The following is a 20,903-nucleotide window of genomic DNA, read 5'->3' as shown; positions in this document are numbered from 1 at the left end:
CCACTCAGGTTGGGTGTAGTTGCTTGAGCCTGCACTCGTAGTCTGTGATCCTGAAGCCAAAGGGGGCACAGGAGTCAGACAACTTCATTTTGCCATTGCAATGCAATATATCCTGTCTCTCCTCTGACCTGCATTGCTGGAACAATCTCAGAAATAGGTCCTTAGCATAAAACAATCAAAACGGTAATACGGTTTAAGTTGAAAAGAAAAGAAAAGTGAAACTTCTCCAGAGATAGTACATGTTCGGTTTTCCTTAGTGCCCCGGGCTCTGGAGGATACCTAATCTTCATGTTATGAGAGTTTTTGGTGAAGAATATTGCACTTGTTTCAAGCACTGTAGTAGGCTGGAAAATCGGACTTGTTTGTCATTTTAATTACACACCAGGACCAGAGTGAAAAAGAAACCCATCATGAATAGGGTGACATGTAACCTACTTGATACAGCATTTGCATAGACTGCACTGCTGTGCATCGATCATTTTAACTTCTGGTAATGGGTTTGCTTCCTGATAAAAAAGTAAATGTATTTAACATATTTAGAACTTGCTTTTCCAGTTAGCTCAAAGCAGAGAACAATCCCTACATCACGTCATACAGTTATAGCAGTGATGCATGTTAGGGAGTGGTGTATGTTTAGTTGGCCTGGAACAGAAAGGAAATCTCTTGAAGAAACTCTCAGGATTGTACTATGGCCATCCATGGTTAGCAAGGACAGATCAGGGGTCCTCAGACTTTTTACATGAAGGGCCGCAGTCCTGATGCAAGGGTTTTAGGCATGCTAGGCAATCTTCAGCCTTGCCCACTGTCCAAGACTTATCTACTAGTGGTAGCTCTTGCATTCTTCGGCCACCGGCAGGATGGCCTCTGCCAGTGGTGCCAAACCATCTCTTGTACTCTTCAGACACTGGCAGAATGGGCTTGGCTGGCAGCCCTGGGCCTCCGTTCGTGATTTTGCCACCCACACTGTGCGGCACTCTAGGTGACTTCTTAGTTCGCCTAATGGAAGCCCTGGCCCTGAAGGGCCGCGTGTAATGTTTCAGATCACGGACAAGGTAGGGGGTGGGCAGGTTCTCCCTGTGAGCCTGGCCCTTTCACTGATTTGAAATATTGCAGAAGGGGAGGCTAGGAGCAGGGTTCTGGCAGATAATGCGTCAGACCATTTCTAGGAAATTGGCAACCCTGCCACACCCCAGGAAGCCCTACCACCTGCCTCCCTCCTCCCTCAGCATCGGGGAGTAGGGTGAGCAACTGGCAGGGTGGTTGGTTGTGCGCACTCTCCCACTCACACCTCCCCCATATACTCTTCATCTTCCTTTCCCTCTCCTTCCTCTCACTGTCTTCTTCCCTGCTATCACCCTCCTCCCCTCCCCTCCCCTCATTCCTCCTTGCCTCATCTTGCACGGGACTTCTCTTCTGCGAGAGGGCGGTGGGGACCCCACCAGCATTACAGCCTCCTGTCATTACCACATGAGGGCAAGAAAAAGTAAACTGTGGCCAGGGGCAGGGAAGTGGTTGGTGGGCTGGATGCAGCCCATGGGCCTTGTTCTGGAGACCCCAGCTTAGATATTAAGTGCAATCCAACACATCATTTGCATGGGGAGAGGTTCGGTGCCATTTTTATGTATAGGTAGGTGTGGCAAGGGTGCCTGGGGATCCCTCCTACACTAGGAATTTTCGATCTGTGGATGAGGTAAAATAAGTTCAGGGGTGTATCAATTTTGAAAGTTTTTGGATTGTTGGAGGGAACAGTGCTGTTGTAAGCAGAGAAAGGGAGTCTGGGACAGTGCATGAGACTGATACTTTCTATGGTTTATCGTTTGTTATTTTGAAAATAAAAATTCTGTACTAAAAAGAATAGAGTGGGGGGCAATACAGTAACTATTCACAAAGGGCAGCAAAAATGCTAGCACCAGCCCTGACCCCTCCCTTTTAACAATATTTCAACCAGCCCAATCCAAAGTCCCCCCCCCCCCCTCCCCACCCTCAGAAGCCACTCCTGACCCTCTCTAGTCAACACCCCCTGGCCATACCTGGTAATATAGTGGTTCCCAAATAGTTTATTGGGGCCCTGAATGCCTAACATAACGTAACATCATATAAGAAATGCCATACTGGGTCAGACCAAGGGTCCAGCAAGCCCAGGATCCTGTTTCCAACAGTGGCCAATCCAGGCCACAAGTACCTGGCAAGTACCCAAACATAAGACAGATCACAAGCTACTATTGCTTATTAATTACCAACATAGAGGTTTATGGATTTATCCTCTAGAAACTTATCCAAACCTTTTTTAAACTCAGTTACATTACCATTTTGGTCGCCCTTCTCTGTACCTTCTCCATCGCAATTATATCCTTTTTGAGATGCGGTGACCAGAACTGCACAGAGTATTCAAGGTGCGGTCTCACCATGGAGCGATACAGAGGCATTGTGACATCCTCCGTTTATTTTCCATTCCCTTCCAGGCTCTGAGCTGGCCACTGCCCTTTTTCAAAATGACCCCACCCTGCCTTTGCCCCATCCCATGATAGGGGCATAGGACAGTTGGTGGACAGGTGTGGCTGCCTTCTACTAGGGAGGTGGGAGGGGGCGTTGGATGAGGGGGTGTTGACCTGTTGTGCAAAGGGAGAGGTTTTGGGAAGGGGCATGGCATTGCTGCATAACTTGTAAATGTATTAACTTTTTTTACTTTAAAGGCTAGGCCGCCTCTAGAGGTAGCTGGAGTCTTACCAGACTCCTGGGGATATTTCAGGTCAGCGTGACCCATTAAGATGGTGGTGTGGGCGAAGTGGGCTGCCTTGATGTGATTTTAGGTCATTTTTGCTGTGATATTTTTCCCGTGGAATTGTTCTTTAGGAAAAAAAAAAATACTGCCCCATGGTATTTTTTTCTGAAGGAGTAATATAACACAAAAAAAAATACCGCGGCATAGTAAATGACCCCTAAATTTGTCTCCCTACGTGCGACCTCACCTAATTACTCAAGTTTTGTGCTGTTAGGTGTAACTGGATATTCAGCTGCAGTTTTAGCCAGATACCTGTGGCTGACAAAGTCAAACGGCTCAAATGAACTATTTAACTTTGCCGCTCAGCGGCTCTTTTGAAAATCTACCCCATTGTGATGTGTGTAGCTGTGTTTGGCAAACAGATGTAATCTGTGAATCTTTGTTTGGAAAATATGTATTAGTAGTGAACATAAATGTAGGATATATTTTTACCTGTTGTGGAAACAAAAGTAGTACCTGCTGGCCAGTGATAAAGTGCATGTTGATGTCTCTCTTTTTCAAAAAGAATTTGGGAAAAAATGGATTGAAGCTGAAGGGCAGGTCTATGCATAGACTGCGAGCCCCTGGGGAGGGCTCTTCTGGAGCATGCACTCCATCAGTCCCTGTGAGGTGTTTTCTGCCTAACAAAAGCTTGCACTAAAGGCCTTCAGGAAGCCCCTGGTTTCACTTTGAAAGCAACTTCTATGCTTTGGCTAAAGTAGGAGATTCCACAAGGACTCTACTTCTGGTCTGACTCGCCATCCGTCGGGCAGAAGGAAGTGAGAATAGGGCAGGAAGAAGGGATTAAGAAACTGAAATACAGAAGATAATGGCAGATGAAAGATCATTCAGCCCATCCAAACTGCTATCCACACCTCCTGCTTAGCTTTACAATCCCTTCTTCTCCCTCAGGAGATCCTCTCTTCAGTAATTCTGATACTGTTTCTGTCTCTGTTTGCCCTGTTTTCTGCAGCACAGTTAATTGAAATATTAAAAATACTTTCCAGGGTCATACTTTCACTTAGTAGGGAGACCCGTTCGCTCGTTCGCTCGCTCACTCGCTTGCTTTTATGCGCGGATTATCGGCACGGGTTTTGAGCGTGGATGCGGCCGCTTATTTAGGTAAGCGCATTTTTCCGTACGTCCATGGATTTCTGCGCGCAAATCTTTTGTGGACATTTTTTTTTTTACATCCCACAGTAGTGGCAGCTTCAGCAGCGCGTGGTGATCAAAACCCGAGCACATAACGAGCGCTTGTTTTGCCGCGGATCTTATTACATCGGCCCCTTTGTGATTGTCCTGATGCAGAAAAGTATGGTATTGTTTCTGGCTTTCTCCTTAAACGTGTAATGAGAGTGCCCCATGATATAAAAGACTAACAAGCTGATGCAATACCGTGCGCTCAGGCTAGTGCACTGGTTAACCTGTGGTTGGCTGCACGTTTTGGATGCGCGTCCATAACCCCTTACGCAATAAGGGGATTAGCATATGCAAAACGTGCTTTCAAACCAGCGCGTAGCTAATAGCGTTCATCACATGTAAATTCATGTTAATGAGGCTATTAACTTTTGCCCCACTTGTGTAAAAAAATAAATGTGCGCCCAACTCGCACATTTTTACTCTCAGAAATTGACATCTGCCCTGGAGCAGGCATTAAGTCTTGAGGAGCCCATAAAGTTAACAGAAAAGCAGAAAATACTACTTTTCTGTAGTTCCTCTGACTTAAAATCACGGCAATATTAAGTCTGAGGAACCGATAAAAGGAGTAATGTAAAAAAAAAACAAAACTTTCCAGCAGTTAGGATAGGAAAACGGATGCTCAATTAACGAGCGTCCACTTTCTTAACCAGCGCACAGCCACTTCTCATGGGCGCCCAATGCCGAGGAGGCACTAGGGACGCACAATTTCCCCTATCGCCTCCTTTTTAACGTAGCAGCTCATTTGCTTGGTACATTGCGCGCCTGGGAGAGGTGGATTGGGCTTGTGTTAGGAAAGCGGGCGCTCAATCATGAGCGCCTGTTTTTCGCGTGCTGATATCGCATCGGCCTGTATGCTCTTAGGAGGAGTAAGTGACTGAAGGGGGAATGAAAGGGAAAGGCTGAAGTGTTTTGGAGTCCTTGAGGGCCAGCTGGCTTTTCCAGTCTGGTGGGGCCCCATCATTACCATAGTTGCTGGGGTGCCAAAGAAATGTTCAGGCCCATAAGTCACCTAGAAGGAATTATGGACCCTGTCCCCAAAAAGAGAAATCCTGTGGCCTTATCTGGAGAGTTCTGTTTGAGAAGAATTTAGTGCTGGGTTGTAAGTACTGAAGAGATTATGGAAGAATGTCTAATGTATCAGGGCTGTTTGAGTAGGAGATTAAGATCTAAATATTTTGCTAGAAGAAGAGGAAGTGTAAAGTGTGTTTATTTTGTTTCATCTGTTTGTCTTTGCTATGAACCCTGTGACACATCCTTATTGGTAATTTTGATTGTGAATTTACTGCTGGTAGCCCAGAAGAATAAATTTTGAAATTCTTTTTGAACAATACACCCTTGTGTGAGCCTTTAATTGAGGATTTACAAGATTGCAGGTTTGAAGTTGAATCAGATAATTCAAGGTGAGAAAGAAGACAGAAGATTGAAGATATTAAATGGGGCCAGTCAGATGGTAACAAAGGAGAAAAGGAGAATTTAAAAAAAAATTTTTTCCTGTCCAGTATGAGAAAATAATAAATGTAGTCCTTAGCTTCTGAGCCAGGTCCAGCCCAACATCTACCCAGCCATTTGTATTTTTTGAACCCACAGAGCAGATACCAGACCATAAAAACCCAGCATCAGACCTCTTATTTTACGTGCCCCAGCTTGGGGATACTTTAATGTTGCCTCCACATGACTGACTTCTGGTTCTGTGTCCTGTTCATTCACAAAAAACAGAAGCACTTGCAAACACTGCATCTCATCTCCAAGAATGAATCAGAACATCAGAATCCTCTTGCGTGATGATTTGAAGAACCTTCCTAGAACAAGATTAAAATGGGTGAAGCCCCTTAGGACTTGGAGTAGCATTCTGGAGGATTTTAATGGTGGTATTCAGTGGCATGGAACCTGGAACGATTCAACCCCACAATAAGTACCCCATTACTAATTCCACTGAAAAACCTGCCAAGCTTTGACTTGCAATAGAAAGATTGGTATACGCTAATTCATATAAGAATATCACAGGGAAGACCTACTCGGAAACTCTTTCAACAGGAAGTGAGAAGCAGCCTGGATTGTGACTGCAGACCAGTGCCACAAAGAATGGAAGACATATACTCTTCTTTCCAGAAGGGCTTATTTAAGGGTAGTTATACTGACATTCATTGACTCAATTCTAATGCAATGAACTGGATCACAAGCTTAGATATTGACCAGTGAAATGACTGTTACACATTAAACCAAAGCCATATGATGAAGAGGAACCATGGCAAGTTGTTGAGTAGGCAATTACACTCAGGGGAAGTGTTCAACATTTGTGAAACCAAACTATTATACTTTTACAGTGCCCATGCATTGTTGTATCAGTTCCAGTTGGGCCAAGAGATAGATTTTTGGTCCTACAGATAGAGATGGTGGCATTGAGTCGAGACTCCCTTGCATAAAGTCATCCTGCTATGATGTTGGCTACTGTGGTTCCTTTTTCTTCAGAAGAACAGCTGCCACCAAGTTCTACAGAGAAGGCTGAAGAACTTTTATGGGCTGTGTCCTTGCCCCATTTGGTAGGATTCCTGGAACTATAATTGACAGCTGCTAGAGACTATGCTGTGGGAACAGATTTGGGTGCTGTTCATGAAGTGTTGATCCACAGTGCTAACCAGGAGATATTTATTGTGGTGAGCAAGCTGAGGCTTGGCCGTCTTGGGGAAGGCAATAAGTCTCCCTGTGGATCTTGTAACGTATCTCCCTGTGGCTGCGGGCGCGTGTTATAAGATTGGGCATAGATTTGTGCGCGCAGGTATTAAAATCCGGCCCAGAGATTTCAAAATAAAATCTCCACACATACTTTCACTCCTTTGACAGAATTCCGCCACTTTCTTTGTGCAGCTAAGCGTACATGTTCTGTGAAATAATTGTTTATTGATATTATGCTTTTGTTATTATGATGCATCTTTATAATTTTTAATACTATTATTCACCACTAGTTAGCTGGTTATACATAACCAGCTAATTATAGGACAGCCCTTTGATTCAACCAGAGTTGGCTGGATAAATCAGCCGGCTAACTCTGAATATCAGGTTAGCTGGTTAATTTATCCAGCCGACTTGACTCTTCCGCAATCTGCCCATTCCTCACCCCCGACTTACTTGTCTGGCTAAAAACTTAGCCAGCTGATCTTATGCAGCTAAGTGGTGCCTGCTGACCATTGCTGGTTATTCAGTGGTGCTTGGTCAACTAAGTGCCATTTTGAATATCGGGCTCCTTATGTTTTCTGGAAGTGTAGTCAATAGCTCCAATGATTGAATAAATAAATAATTTGGAAACATAAAAAAGATGGATCATAATAAAAGACTACAAGGCACCAATTTCTAAATTTTGTACAAAGTATCTTGGCTTACAAAATGTTGATTTCCCGTTGATTTCCCGTGAAACAATGGACCTACGGGGACAATGAGGCATTGGAATAGGAGAGAAGCTGAACTAAAAAAAACGAACACATTTTTGACGCAGACTTGGGAGTTACACTGATACCACTGCTGAACAGTAGTCTAAAATTAGAGATGATACCATTCAGCAATGGGATTTGGGATTGTCTGACACCAAACCCATTGGGCAATCGCCATAAAGTCAGTTGTGAGATTTCACTGAAGAACTGGACCGATAGGCGAAAGATTTTGCTACTCTTTTATCTGGTGCTTTAACAGAATTGTGTGCATTTTACTCTGTTTATACACTGACACTGGACAGGTTTGACTTGTCCAGCTCCCCAAGAAAAAGATGCTGAAGAGCTTGATGTGAACCTTTGGTGAGCTGGGACTTGAGGATTCCTTTTACCCAAGTACACAATTAAATTGATAGCTTTTTGTTAATGCTATTACAGTTATAAAAGATTTTGGAGTCGGTTACTCAGTTTATTCTCTCTTCTATCAGTGCATTAATCACTCCTGGCTTATGACCAGCTGCCTTTTTTCATGTTTTATAAAAATAAAACACCATTATCCATTACCCAGCTCACTTGAGATCATCTCCAAACTGTTTTTTTTTTGTTGGACAAAAGCTTCTATACAATTCTAATTCCCCCTCCACCTCTATGTCTATCATAAGGCCTATTTTATCATAGGTTTGGTTTTTTTAAAGCAGACAGATAATGCAAAAGCATTCTGATTACCCTTCTCTAAGTCATATCATTCACAAAACATCTTTTCTAATTACGTTATTAGGACATTTCCATAACTGCAGAGGGGGAGGGGGAGGCCTTAACTAAGTTTCTATTATGCTTGGCACTTGTGAGAAAGGATATTGCATTCACGTGCATTAGAGATTGCTTATAAAAGATCAAGACAATAACAGCAGATCAGATGATAAAGGATCTCTTTTCTCCTTCCAGACAGGCTGTCTCTGGCAGAAGAATACCGTTCATCAAACATGTCTGCAGGTTGTCAAAGTCAGGGAGATCTGGGGACACTCCCAGTCTGTCATGGCCAGCAAGAAGGTTTTCTGTAGGGTTTTTTTTTGCCATCACTCACCCTCAGGAAATAATCACTCACTACATTATGTATCCCGTGCATGATACAGCTCTGTTGGAGAGAAAAGAGCCATTTTATCAGAGGACAATATATCCCTTCTCTTGGTCCACACAGCCTCCATTATCAGGCCATAATAAATCATATCTCTGCTCTCAGTTAATAAGACTGATTACAAAGCAGGTTACCCGCTTGGGACAAGCAAAGCAGGTGAAGAGATGTTGTAATGAAAATATGACCCCCAAACAGCTTCTTGTGAACATTTTATGCTATTACTTTTAATGATGGTTATTGATGCAGCTTCTTTACAGGCAATTTAAGCAGCAGAAAATGGCTTGCCAGTTTAGAAATAGAAATGGCAGAGGGAAACCATGATCCCTTCCAATGTTGTCTGGAATTGTTGCACATAATATAGATGTAAAAGTGAGCTTAATGCCCGAGCTTGAAAGTCAAAGCCAAAGAACAGGCAAACGAGACTGCAGGCCTGTTTAAAATTATTTAGATAATATACAGTGATTTTCGGAATTAAAGATGCATTTCCTGCACTTTTCAGCAAAATTTAGGAAGTTACTTACAGCGGTTTCTGTTCCTTCTTTTTAAATCGGTTCTGTTTTCTTATTTTCATCTGTTGAGAGATTGTTCCTAACAACAAAATGTAAAGAATCAAACAATTCTAATATATACAGCTAGAACATTAAAATAATATAGCAAAAGTCCCACATGAGGTATTGTAAAAAAGGAAAAAAGACTTGAGTTAACAAAACAAAAAGGCAGAATGTTATTGCAGGTTAAATGTCTGCAGGGATCGGTCATTGGACCAGTGCTTTTCAACATTTTTGGAAGCAATATTGTGGAAGGACTGCTGAGAAAGGTTTGTCTTTTTGCAGATGATACCAAAATCTGCAATAGGGTAGATAGCCAGGAAGGTGTGGAAAACATGAGGAGGGATCTAGTGGAATTTGAGAAATAGTCTAGAGTCTCGCAGCTAATATTTAATGCTATAAAATGAAGAATCATAAAACTGGGCTGCAAAAACCCAAGGACGTGATAGAGTTTAGGGGGTGAAATTCTTCTATGCATAAAGCAAGAGTAGGATCTGGGGGTGCTCATGTTTAACGAGCTTAAAATGGCCAACAGATGGATAAAGCGATAGCAAAAGGTAGAAAGGTGCTTGGGTGCATAAGGGAGAGGCATGGTCAACAGAAAAAGGTGATATTGCCCTGTATAAGTTCCTGGTGATATCTCATTTGGAATAGTGTGTACAGTTCTGGACACCACTGCTTCAAAAGGATAAACAGGATGGAGTAAATCTAGACAGTGGCTTCTAAAATGGTCAGTGGTGTTCATTGTAAAGCATATGGGGACAGACTTAAAAATCTAAAAATGTATACCCTAGAGGAAATGCGAGACAGGGAGATATGACAGATATATTTAGATACATCGGAGGTATTAATATACAAGAGGTGGGTCTCTTTCAATGGAAAGGAGACTCTGGAACAAATAGTCTTAGGATGAGGGTGAAAGGTGATAGACTGTGGAGTAATCTAAGGACATATTTCTTTACAGAAAGGGTAGCAGAATCATGGAACAGCCTCCCATTGGAGATGGTGGAGACATGGACAGTATCTGAATTCAAGAAAGCATGGGATAAATACAGGGGATCTCTGAGCGGGAGGATTATAGAACTGAGAAGTTGTGAGATGGTCAGACTAGACAGACCGTATGGTCTTTTGGCTGTCATGTTTCTATGTTACAGCAAAATAATGTGCGGCAAACAATTAAACTGGACAATACCACTTTAATCAAATGGAGCCGCTCTCCTGTGCGCGCGATTCAGTAAATTAATTTATTTAAATTAGGGCCCGCGGTAAAAAGAGGCGCTAGGGACACTAGCGCATCCCTAGCGCCTCTTTTTGGACAGGAGCGGCGGCTGTCAGCGAGTTTGACAGCTGACGCTCAATTTTGCCGGTTCTCAAACCCGCTCACAGCCACGGGCAAAATTGAGCGTCCGGTTTTCAACCCGCGAGACGCGGGCCCATTTTAATTTTTTTTTTTTTTTAATTTTTAACTATTTGTAACTTTTGGGACCTCCGACTTAATATCGCCATAATATTAAGTCGTAGGGTGTACAGAAAAGCAGTAAAAACTGCTTTTCTGTACACTTTCCCAGTGCCAAGAGAAATTAACGCTGCACATTTTACTTTCTGAATCGTGTGGGCATAACAAATAGGGCCATCAACATGCATTTGCATGTTGCCGGCACTATTAGTTTCGGGGGGGTTGGACGCTCGTTTTCGGCGCGCTATTACCCCTTACTGAATAAGGGGTAAAGGCTGGAGCGCACTGTAATGTATCGGCCTGATTGTAGGCCAAAGGGTAGTCAGGTTACTATCAGGAGGCAATAGCACCCCGGAAACCAATCAGATGGTAAGATGCTGCCACAAATATTAAATAAGGCCAAAAATCAACTCCTGCAAAATTTAACAAAAATATTTTTTAAAAACTCATTTAGATCAAAGACTTAAGAGAGTGGAGGAGTAGCCTCGTGGTTAGAGCAGTGGCTACAACCCAGGGAAACCAGTGTTCAAATCCTGCTGTTGCTCCTTGCGACCTTGGGCAAGTCACTTTACTCTCTGTTGCCTCAGGTACAAAATTGGATTATAAATCCTGTAGAGATAGGGAAGTACCTAAATGTATCCTACTTTGAAGTACCAAAAAGTGGAATATAAAGAGAAAAAAGTGTGGCAGTTATAGAAGTTTATCTGGATCAAAAATTAAGTGAAAAAAAAAATCTCTATTGTGGCTCTTGGTGTCTGATACCTCCTTCTGTCAAATATTGAAGAAATTTTTGTTTGCAGCTTGATCTAGAGGATCTTCTCTGGGAATGGTGCGTGCCAAAATGGTGCGTGCCAAAATCAGGAGATGGGAGTGCACATGTCCACCCGATTTTATAAGTCACCCACAAGTGTGCACTAGTACTGACGCATGAATATCTCACATCGGGAGAAAAAGGGGCAGATTGTGGGCGGAGCATGGGCATTCCTGGGCGGGGCCAAGTTGTATGCACCCAAGTAGCTATGTGCCTGGGTACGCGCCCAAGTATATTTCAGTGCAAAGACACTTCTGCTATGGAGGAGGTGTAAGTCTTAATAAAACTATTTCCAGGCATCTCTGCAGTGATTGAGAGGTCTGGGATAACTGGGGGTGGGGGGGGGAGTACCTAGCTCTAGTCTGGGCAAACTGGTGCATGATCTGGTGAAAGAATCATGGGCTGGATGCGCGTCTGCTATAAAATTCCCTCACTTGCACGTCCCAAAGCCGACGCGTTGCTGTGCACGCAGAAGCTTAAAATTAGGAGCACACGTACACATGCCAGGGCGATGTTATAGCATGCGCAGGTATGTGCATGCATGTTATAAAATTGCTGCGTATCTGGCAGCGCGCTGATGTAGACATGTAAATGTGCGCCCGTTTCAAAGTTACCTTCTAAGATTACTATGAGTTTTTGAGCGTCCCCCTTCTATCTATAAGTTTAATATGCTGATCTACAGAATGGAAATGCTTTTCAAAAGCCATTGGCCAGGTAAATATGCTGTCTGAAAACTCAGGTAGACCCCAGATAAAAGTACATGCGGAGGCCCAGCAACGTGAGCATCAGGATAAAGCATAGGCAAGGTCAGGGGTAGGGTTAGGTCAGGGAAGCAACCGTGTAGGTAGATATGCATTTCAAATAGTACGCATGTTGTTTTCCCATGAAAAAAAAAAGTTCCCCCACAAAACAGTGGGTTCCGACCTCTGTGGGTGTACTTTTTCCTGGGGCAGTTTTAATGGGGGAGAATGACTCTAATTTCTCTTTGAGAATCGATGCGAAGTCTGTGGGCAAAAGTACATGTGGGATTTGCATTTTATTTATTTGATTTACATTCTGCTTTTCGGCGCTTCAGTTATGCAGGCAGTGCGTACATTGCTTGTATACAACAACAGATTGCAACTGGAGTTTTTTCAAATGCAGAAAAACACCCGATTTTCTTAGCTCGATTGAAAAATTGCTTCTATGTTTAGTTCAACGTATAAATATGTTACCTTATGTAAACTGAAGTTACAAGACTTGCTTAATTCGATCAGAAGCTGCTTCAGGGGTTCATGTTCTAAAGGTTTCAGCGGGCACAACTGGAAGTTGTATGTGTTAAGCGGCGTGTACATGCGCAAGTAGGATTTTGCGAAAGCCGGAAGTATGCGCGTACGAGCAGTGTTGTGCGTGAATGTTAAAGGGGAAGGGAAAAAGGGGGCATTCCAGATAAGCAGTATGGGCTGGATTTTAAAAGGGTTACGCGCGCCAGGCCTATTTTAAAAAGGCCCGGTGACGCGCGTAAGTCCCGGCACTTACAAAAAGGGGGCGGAGTGTGGGCGGTCCAGGGTGGTGGCGGGGGCAGGGCTAGAGGCCATTTGCTGCTGTGTCAGAGATCGCGTGCCAGCAGTTTTGAAATAAAAGAACAAAGAAGGAAAAGGTAGGGGGGAAGGGAAGGGAAGGTGGGGGGGGGGAGGGAATTTCCCTCCGAGGCCGCTCTGATTTTGGAGCGGCCTGGGAAGGAACGGGGGAAGGCAGTGCGGCTTGGAGCAGGCTCGGAGTGCGCAAAAGGTGCACAATTGTGCACCCTCTTGTGCGCGCCGACCCCTGATTTTATAACATGTGCGCGCATGTTATAAAATCGGGCGTACATGTGTGCGTGCCGAGTAGCGTGCGCACATGTACGCAGCGCGCACGCTGCTTTTAAAATCTACCCTTATATGCACGTGCCTCACTGAACTTGTCTGTATTCTTTTACACCTGCTAACCGAGGCACAGACTGGAAAATTGCACTTGTCTTTTGTCCTCAGTTGTTGAGTGGAGGGGCTGGGTTAAGGGGTGGGGGTTAAGATGAAGTGCTGGAGCATCTAGGTGAACTGGTGGAGGTCTGGGTGAACTGGTGTTTAAAAGTACACAAACAAGTATTTTCACAAGTTGATACTCGCATACCTTATATAAAAAAAAAAGCCTCCATACATAAACTGCATGAACACATACACACGTTACAATTTTTGCACATAAAATATTCTCGTATACTTTTATAAAATACAGAAAATATGCTGCTCCTCACAGTAAAAAAAAAAGTACTCATACTGAAACATGCATGCATTCTTTCAGGGCAGAGATGCACAGTATTTTATGAACTCTCTACCTAGGTAACATCAAGCTAGGTTGAGAGAACATTGTACAAATCTAATCTTTGGCTAAGTTTCCTCACTCCGAATGACATCAAATCTTCACAAGAGAGCACTGTTCTGTTGGTACGTCTCACTCTGAATGTCAAAGTGGCCCCTAACCCCCCTACAATACTACCTAAACCTCACCTCGAGTTACTAGGTGGGCCTCATATAGAGGTATAAATACCTAACTACTATAAGGGCTTTATAGCTAGTCTCTCTCTCTCTCTCTCTCTCTCTCTCTCTCTCTCTCTCTCTCTCTCTCTCTCTCTCTCTCTCTCTCTCTCTCTCTCCCTTTTTTAATATGATTTGAAAGGGTAAATAATGGTCCCCTATTTATTACATGTTCCACACAGCTCATAATTTTATTTTAAAAATCCTTCTATCAATTCCCCTCTCAGACATCTCTTTTCTGTGTAGTCTGTCTTCATAATGGAGCCGCTCCAATCCCTTTATTATTTTTGTTGCCCTTCTCTGTACCTTTTCCATTTCCACTATGCTTTTTTTCTTTTGCGATGGGACTGACCAGAGCTGCACACAATACTCAAGGTGTGGTTCCACCATGGATTAATACTGAGGCAACATGGTATTTTCAGTTTTATTCTCCATTCCTTTTCAGATCATTAATTCTGTTTGCTTTTTTGACTGCCACCACACACCAAGCTGAAGATGTCAATGTATTGTGCACAAGGACTCCAAGGTCCTTTTCCTGTCTGGTGACTCGTAAATGGAGGAGTAGCCTAGTAGTTAAAGCAACTGGCTGTGAATCAGGGAAACCAGGGGATAAATCCTACTGATATTCCTTGTGACTTTGGACAAATCATTTTACCCTCTATTGCTTCTTTGGAAAGAAATCAGTAGAACTAGGGGTCACGAAATGAAACTCCAGGGAGGACGACTCAGAACCAACATCAGAAAATATTTCTTCACGGAGAAGGTGGTGAATGCCTGGAATGCCCTTCCAGAGGAGGTGGTGAAGACAAAAATGGTGAAAGATTTTAAAGGGGCATGGGATAAACACTGTGGATCCCTAAAAGCTAGAGGATGGAAATGAGGAAAAGAGCACATGGGGTAACTTGCTGGTGTGGCAGTTACTACCCTTAACCAACAAGCCTTCATACTGTTGATGCAACTCTTTACTGCTCTCTGCTTTAATGGCAGGAGGAAAAGGGGAATTGGTTTTGGATAACAACCAATAAGGACATGAATTTTATGGTCTGGGAAAATGAATAAGCATGGGGGTCACTTGCTGATGCAGTTGTTACTACCGTTAACCAATAAGCCTTACACTTGTGATGTAACTCTAACATTGCTCTCTGCTTCAACGGCAAGAGATAACAGGGAATTGGATTCGGACGGCAAAAAAAACAAGGGCCCTTAACTTTGAAACTCGAAGTTAGATTTTAAAAAGTCTACGCGTGCATCTATGTGTGCGGGGTTCCCGGCGCGTGATCATTTTATAACATGCATGTGTCGGCACGCGCATGTTATAAAATACAGTTCCCACGCGCCAGATTTTAAAATCCATACGCGCATGTGTAGGCGGGTTGGCACTTGAGCATGCAGGGGTGAGAAATTTTCTAAACCAATGCGTGGCGACGCAAGTATGCCTTCCCCAGTTCCCACCCAGTCTGCTCCAATTAAAGTGCGGACTGGGAGGGAACTTCCCTACCCCTCTACCTAACCTTCCTACCTTTTCCCCTCTCCTTCCTGACATCTAGTTCCCCCCCCCCCCTAACTATTAGGTTTTTTTGTTTTAAAACTTACTTCAGCTTCCGAGGCGAAGTAACTTCTGCGCACCTGCTGGCTGCCGGCGCACGCTTCCCCGGGACAGCATCTAATGGCAGTGACACTGGCTTGACTTACTGGATAACAAACTTGTACACTTCTTTAAAGGGAACCCAGTCTGTGACCGATGACTGGGGACAAATCTCCTACCTGTTGCAAATGAAATTGCTCAACACCTGAACTTTGGCTGTCTCCTGTCATAAAGGTCAGTGAGCAGGACTGAATCCAGTTCTGACAGGGCTGGAAGCCCGGCCATCAGAAGGAAGATAGGAAGTAAAAAGAAACAAAAAAACATTCTACTGTTTTAGCAAAGAAGTGGGAAGACTTTTATCCTGTGCTCAGTGATTCATAGCTTCCACGCCATTTCTAGCTAGAACAGACACCGGCATTGTGTCTGGTGTCACTTGGCCATCTCAGAACTACTGTGACCCGCTCAAGTTAGAAGAAGGAAACAAAAAACAAGCAAAAGTCAAAAGCCAGATGGCAACAATGGATTCCAATACGCATGAAGAGCTTGCTAATTTAGAGAATATGATGTTTCTGGAAATGAAAGGCCTTAAAAAAAAAAAATCACTCACTCCACTAATAACTTTCTTCCGTAGCCAGTAATCTTTTGTTCAATTGCACACCCTCAGTGTGAATGAAGAATAAATGTAAGGGGGATGTGCCTGGGCAGATGAAGTCAAGCACTGTGTCAGCTATAAACAAATTTAACAGATAATCCAGTCCTGTGATTGCGTGTTAGTCTGCCAAAAGCTTCTTACGTCCCCATTGGCTAACAAAATAGAACGACAGGAAAATGAATTTAATGTCAAATACACCTTTTATGCCCTAAAATAATATGTACCTAGACCTATTATGAACAGAATTTCCTAACAAATGAATTCAACTTGGCCAGCTTTATGGTAGAATCTATGGAAATATTGCCCTGTAGGTTTATTGGAATTTAAATAGCACTACATGCTATATAGGAGCAAATTGTGTCTTTAAGAGTTATTATGTCATCATTTAGGGAGCTGACATGTGTCACGAGTTCTGCCTCCCCTCCCTTTTCTTCAGTTTGTTGGGCCCATGCAGAAAGTCCAGTGCTTCCCAAGCAGCTTCCTGAAAGCAGCGGTTCAGCCAGGAGCACTAATCTTGGGATCAGAACTGAAAATAATGGAACAGATAGCATTATTTTTTCTGAAGCTATTTCCTGCTTAGAAGAGTGGATAGAGTGCTATGAAATGAGACAGATTTTTTTTAGTTTAGCCGATTAATTTACCACTCTCCTCTGGTGCCCATCATCTCCCATTGCTCTCACACTCCACTCTCCTCTCCAACTACCCCCAGCTCATAAATTCCTCCAACTATCAATCAGTTCCAATTTCCATCTCAACCTATGCCCCAGCTTCATGTTACCTCCAGAGCTTTCATTTCACCTCCCAACGATTCCCTCATCTTGCCTCAGAACTATCCTCCAGATCGTATACCCCACCCCCATCTATCTCCAGAACTATCACCAGATCCGCATCCCTCTTCAGATATTCCTCAGTCTCTACCTGCTCTTCCCAGGTATCTCTTGGCTCGCATTTTCTCCTAGATTTCTACCAAGGTTATTATATGATTCCAGTGAGTTCTGGTTTTGCCCCACTACAGTTATGGACGTATAGTTTGTTGTCTTAGTAAAATTTTAGCTACAGGCCTACAAGGGGGAAAACACACTATTGGCTCAGACTCTTTCTGATGATCTAGGGTCATCTACCAGTGTAAACTCTAATTGTCTTGATAAAAATAACTTATAAGTGAATGCTGTGCTATATAGAGGGTCACGATTAGGCAGTGTTGTGGGAATGAACCTATACATGAAGAGGATTACTGGGAGCCAGGCTGTTAGTACTGGAGTTAATAGTAAAAGTTTTGGGTTTACAAAATCATCTCCGGTTTCTTCTATGCGTGAATGGCCAAGGCCTAAGTTGGCTTTTTTCTGACTTGATCCAGGAATTGAAGTCTGGCCCTAAAACACCAACTTATTATTTTAAGACCCAGAAATTGCAGTCCAGTCAATTAATAATTTTGTTTTAAATGGTTTGATTATTGCTTGAAATATCTTATTTCAGGGTCAGTATTGTCAGGCTTTGGATCTTTCTTTACAGTCAAAAAAGCAAATAGAATGTTAAGAATTATTAGGAAGCGAATGGTTAATAGAACGGAAAATGTCATAATGCCTCTGTATCGCTCCATGGTGAGACCGCACCTTGAATACTGTGTACAATTCTGGTCACCGCATCTCAAAAAAGATATAGTTGCGATGGAGAAGGTACAGAGAAGGGCAACCAAAATGATAAAGGGGATGGAACAGCCCCCCTATGAAGAAAGGCTGAAGAGGTTAGGGCTGTTCAGCTTGGAGAAGAGACGGCTGAGGGGGGATATGATAGAGGTCTTTAAGATCATGAGAGGTCTTGAACGAGTAGATGTGACTCGGTTATTTACACTTTCGGATAATAGAAGGACTAGGGGGCATTCCATGAAGTTAGCAAGTAGCACATTTAAGACTAATTGGAGAAAATTCTTTTTCACTCAACGCACAATAAAGCTCTGGAATTTGTTGTCAGAGGATGTGGTTAGTGCAATTAGTGTAGCTGGGTTCAAAAAAGGTTTGGATAAGTTCTTGGAGGAGAAGTCCATTAATGGCTATTAATCAAGTTTACTTAGGGAATTGCCACTGCTATTAATTGCATCAGTAGCATGGGATCTTCTTTGTGTTTGGGTAATTGCCAGGTTCTTGTGGCCTGGTTTGGCCTCTGTTGGAAACAGGATGCTGGGCTTGATGGACCCTTGGTCTGACCCAGCATGGCAATTTCTTATGTTCTACCAATAACTTGTTGTAAAGTTGGAAAAGTAGCACAGTGGCTAGAACAATAGGCTGAGAACCAGGGAAACCTTGTGGCCTTGGGCAAGTAATTTCACCCTCTGTCGCCTTAGGTACAAACTTAGATGGTTGGCCCCCTGGAGACAGGCAAATACTTACTGTACCTGAATGTAACTTACCTGGAGCTACTACTGAAAAGGTGTGAGCTAAATCTAAAAGAAAAACAGGGCTAGATTTGGTAGTCTTTTAGAGCTGTTCCTCTGGCTATCAGTTTGTGGGGATTTTTCCTAGCGGTCCAGGAGCAGTAATGCCACCTGACGCCAGTGCCATAGTAGCCTGCGGCCAACATGGCTTAGGCCGTAGAGGACCGCTGCATGCAGTTATATCCAGGATGCGGGCAGCCAGTGGTGCCAAAGAAGTGCACATTCACAGCTTTCCCTATCTGTGTCCATCTTCAGCCATGTGGAACAAAAAGTGGTATCATCTGCCACCGTGAAGGGTGGGGATGGCCAAACAGGAGCCAGAAGAAGCAGTGGCTGAGCCCTGAATCCTGCTGCTGCCTTCCCGTCACCTTCACACTGCTCCTCCCCCTCCCAGTGATCTGTTTGAAACATGTGAGGCTCTACAAACAGAGCCTGCATGGTTCAAATAAGAGGATTGTTGAAACATGCATGAGGGGGAGGAGCAATGTCAGCTGCTGGAGAAGCTGCCGAGTTCTGCACTGAGTCCCACCATCACTGGAACACACAATGGCATGGTGAAAGGGGGGAGAGGAGTAAACCCTGGGAGGTAGAAGGAGGGGGAAGAGAGACATGCCTGATGAAGGGGGGAAGTGAATCATCTGATGGGGGAAAAAGGAAGGGAGAGGTGTCTGGTGTAAAAGGGGAGAGCCTGATGGGGCAGGGGGCAGGAGAAAAATGTGTCTTCAAGCTTGTGGGGGGGGGGGGGGGGGGGGGTCATGTGTTGTGCAAGGGTGAAGGCACACATTTCACTTAGCCATAGGTGCCAAATTGCCCGGGAGAGCCAAAGCTAGCCTATGACTAATATGGCCTGGACCATAGGCACCACACTCGGGGGTGCTGCTGGCACATCACATGATTGACTGATCCAATGCATGGGGGGGGTGGGGGGGGAGGGGCCTGGTGGTGCAAGAGGATCACATGCTTCTCCTTTACCAATCTTGACGGCTGGCCAGCATCTCTAACTGAATCCAGCTCCTCTTACTACAGGCTCAATGCCTCTTTTCTTTTCCAGCGCTGCAATTAAAACCTCAGTTCAGCTATTCGAACCTCGGGACTCTGTAGACTGTGTCTGTCTATGGATCCCTAAAAGGTTTAAAGATCAGCAGTTTTGACTGTGCAGTTCAAATAGTTGATGTTTGAACCACATAGGGCGCAGTAGAGACAGCGCTCTGGGTTTGAAATAACTGGGCTGGGTTTCCAATGTGGGGTCAGAAGGTGAAAGAGGCATTGTGTCTGCAGTAGGCGGAGCCTGCGAGATAACAAGGTCATGGGGAGTTGGTTTTTTTTTTTGGGGGGGGGGGGTTGATCAGATGAAGGAGGGAGACTGGGGATGGGATAGGAGGGGAAGAATAGGACTTGTTAGTTAGGAACTAGGGGCAGAGCAGGTTAAGAATGGATACTGGGGATGAGAAACGAGGGGAAGACCGGGGGACTGGGGCACTGGTGGGTGGGAGGGCAGAAAAAAAATGGAGACTGGAAGATAGCAGGGGAGGACCGGGGAGTGGGAGACCAGGGGAAGAATGGACACTGGGGTACTGGGGATTGAGAGAACAGGGGGGGAGAAAAAGGGATTGGGGAGAGCAGGGGGAAAAAAGGCTGTTACTTGGGAATTATGGGGGAAAGCAGGTGAAAAATGAGGGCTCTGGCATCAGGGGTGGGGGTGGGGGGGAAGCACTGGGAAGCGGCAGGAAGTCTGAGAGAGAGTGGAGGGGAGCAGAGCAGGGACTTGGTGATGCAGAGAGTAGGTACTCGGCAGTTGGATGGGGATGTATTAGACGGGCTGGGTCAGGTATTGAGTGAGAGAATGTGGGAGAAGCAGTGTGAGAAGATGAGAGGGTGGGAACGGGGCTCAGAAGACACTAAAAGGAGGCTCTGTAGGGGGGGAAGAGACAGAAGAAAGGGGCCAGGGAGGGAATGAGTGACAAAAAGAGCTGGGGAGATGAGGCTTGGGAGGTACAAGAACAGAAATGGAAAGGGGGGGGGGACTAGGGAGTGGTGGAAAAACAGCAGGAAAAGGAGACTGGGGGAATGGGAAGGGGCGAATAGAGATGGAAAGAAGAGGGGTGAAATTTACCGGTAGCTATGAATAGATGGAGAGACAGAGAAGAAAGAAATAATGAAAGGGAAGAATGAGACAGATATGAGAAATAAAGTAAAGAAGATAGGAGGCAAGAGAAGCCTGGAAACAGGAAAGGAGATCCTGGAAAAGAATTTAGGAAAACATAAGACCAGTTCCAAACTACCTACCTATACAACAAAGGTAGAAAACATTTTTCAGTTGTTAGATCATCAATATGTCAGCTTTGAGAATATG

General features: G+C 44.2%; 1 protein-coding gene across 1 annotated transcript in view; it reads right to left on the bottom strand.

Moving 5' to 3' along the window:
* Nucleotides 1-20,903, bottom strand: part of LOC115100053 (tau-tubulin kinase 1-like) — a 190,710-nt gene that overhangs the window by 129,102 nt on the left and 40,705 nt on the right. The window contains exon 3 of the mRNA XM_029618225.1: nt 9,040-9,106. Coding sequence (XP_029474085.1) covers nt 9,040-9,106 — 67 coding nt within the window. The remainder of the gene's footprint in view (nt 1-9,039; nt 9,107-20,903) is intronic.

This window comes from Rhinatrema bivittatum, chromosome 10 (assembly GCF_901001135.1).
Source record: "Rhinatrema bivittatum chromosome 10, aRhiBiv1.1, whole genome shotgun sequence".
NCBI classification, from domain to species: Eukaryota; Metazoa; Chordata; class Amphibia; order Gymnophiona; family Rhinatrematidae; genus Rhinatrema; species Rhinatrema bivittatum.
Note: the sequence above shows the minus strand (reverse complement) of the source record. Positions and strands in the feature narration are given on the sequence as shown.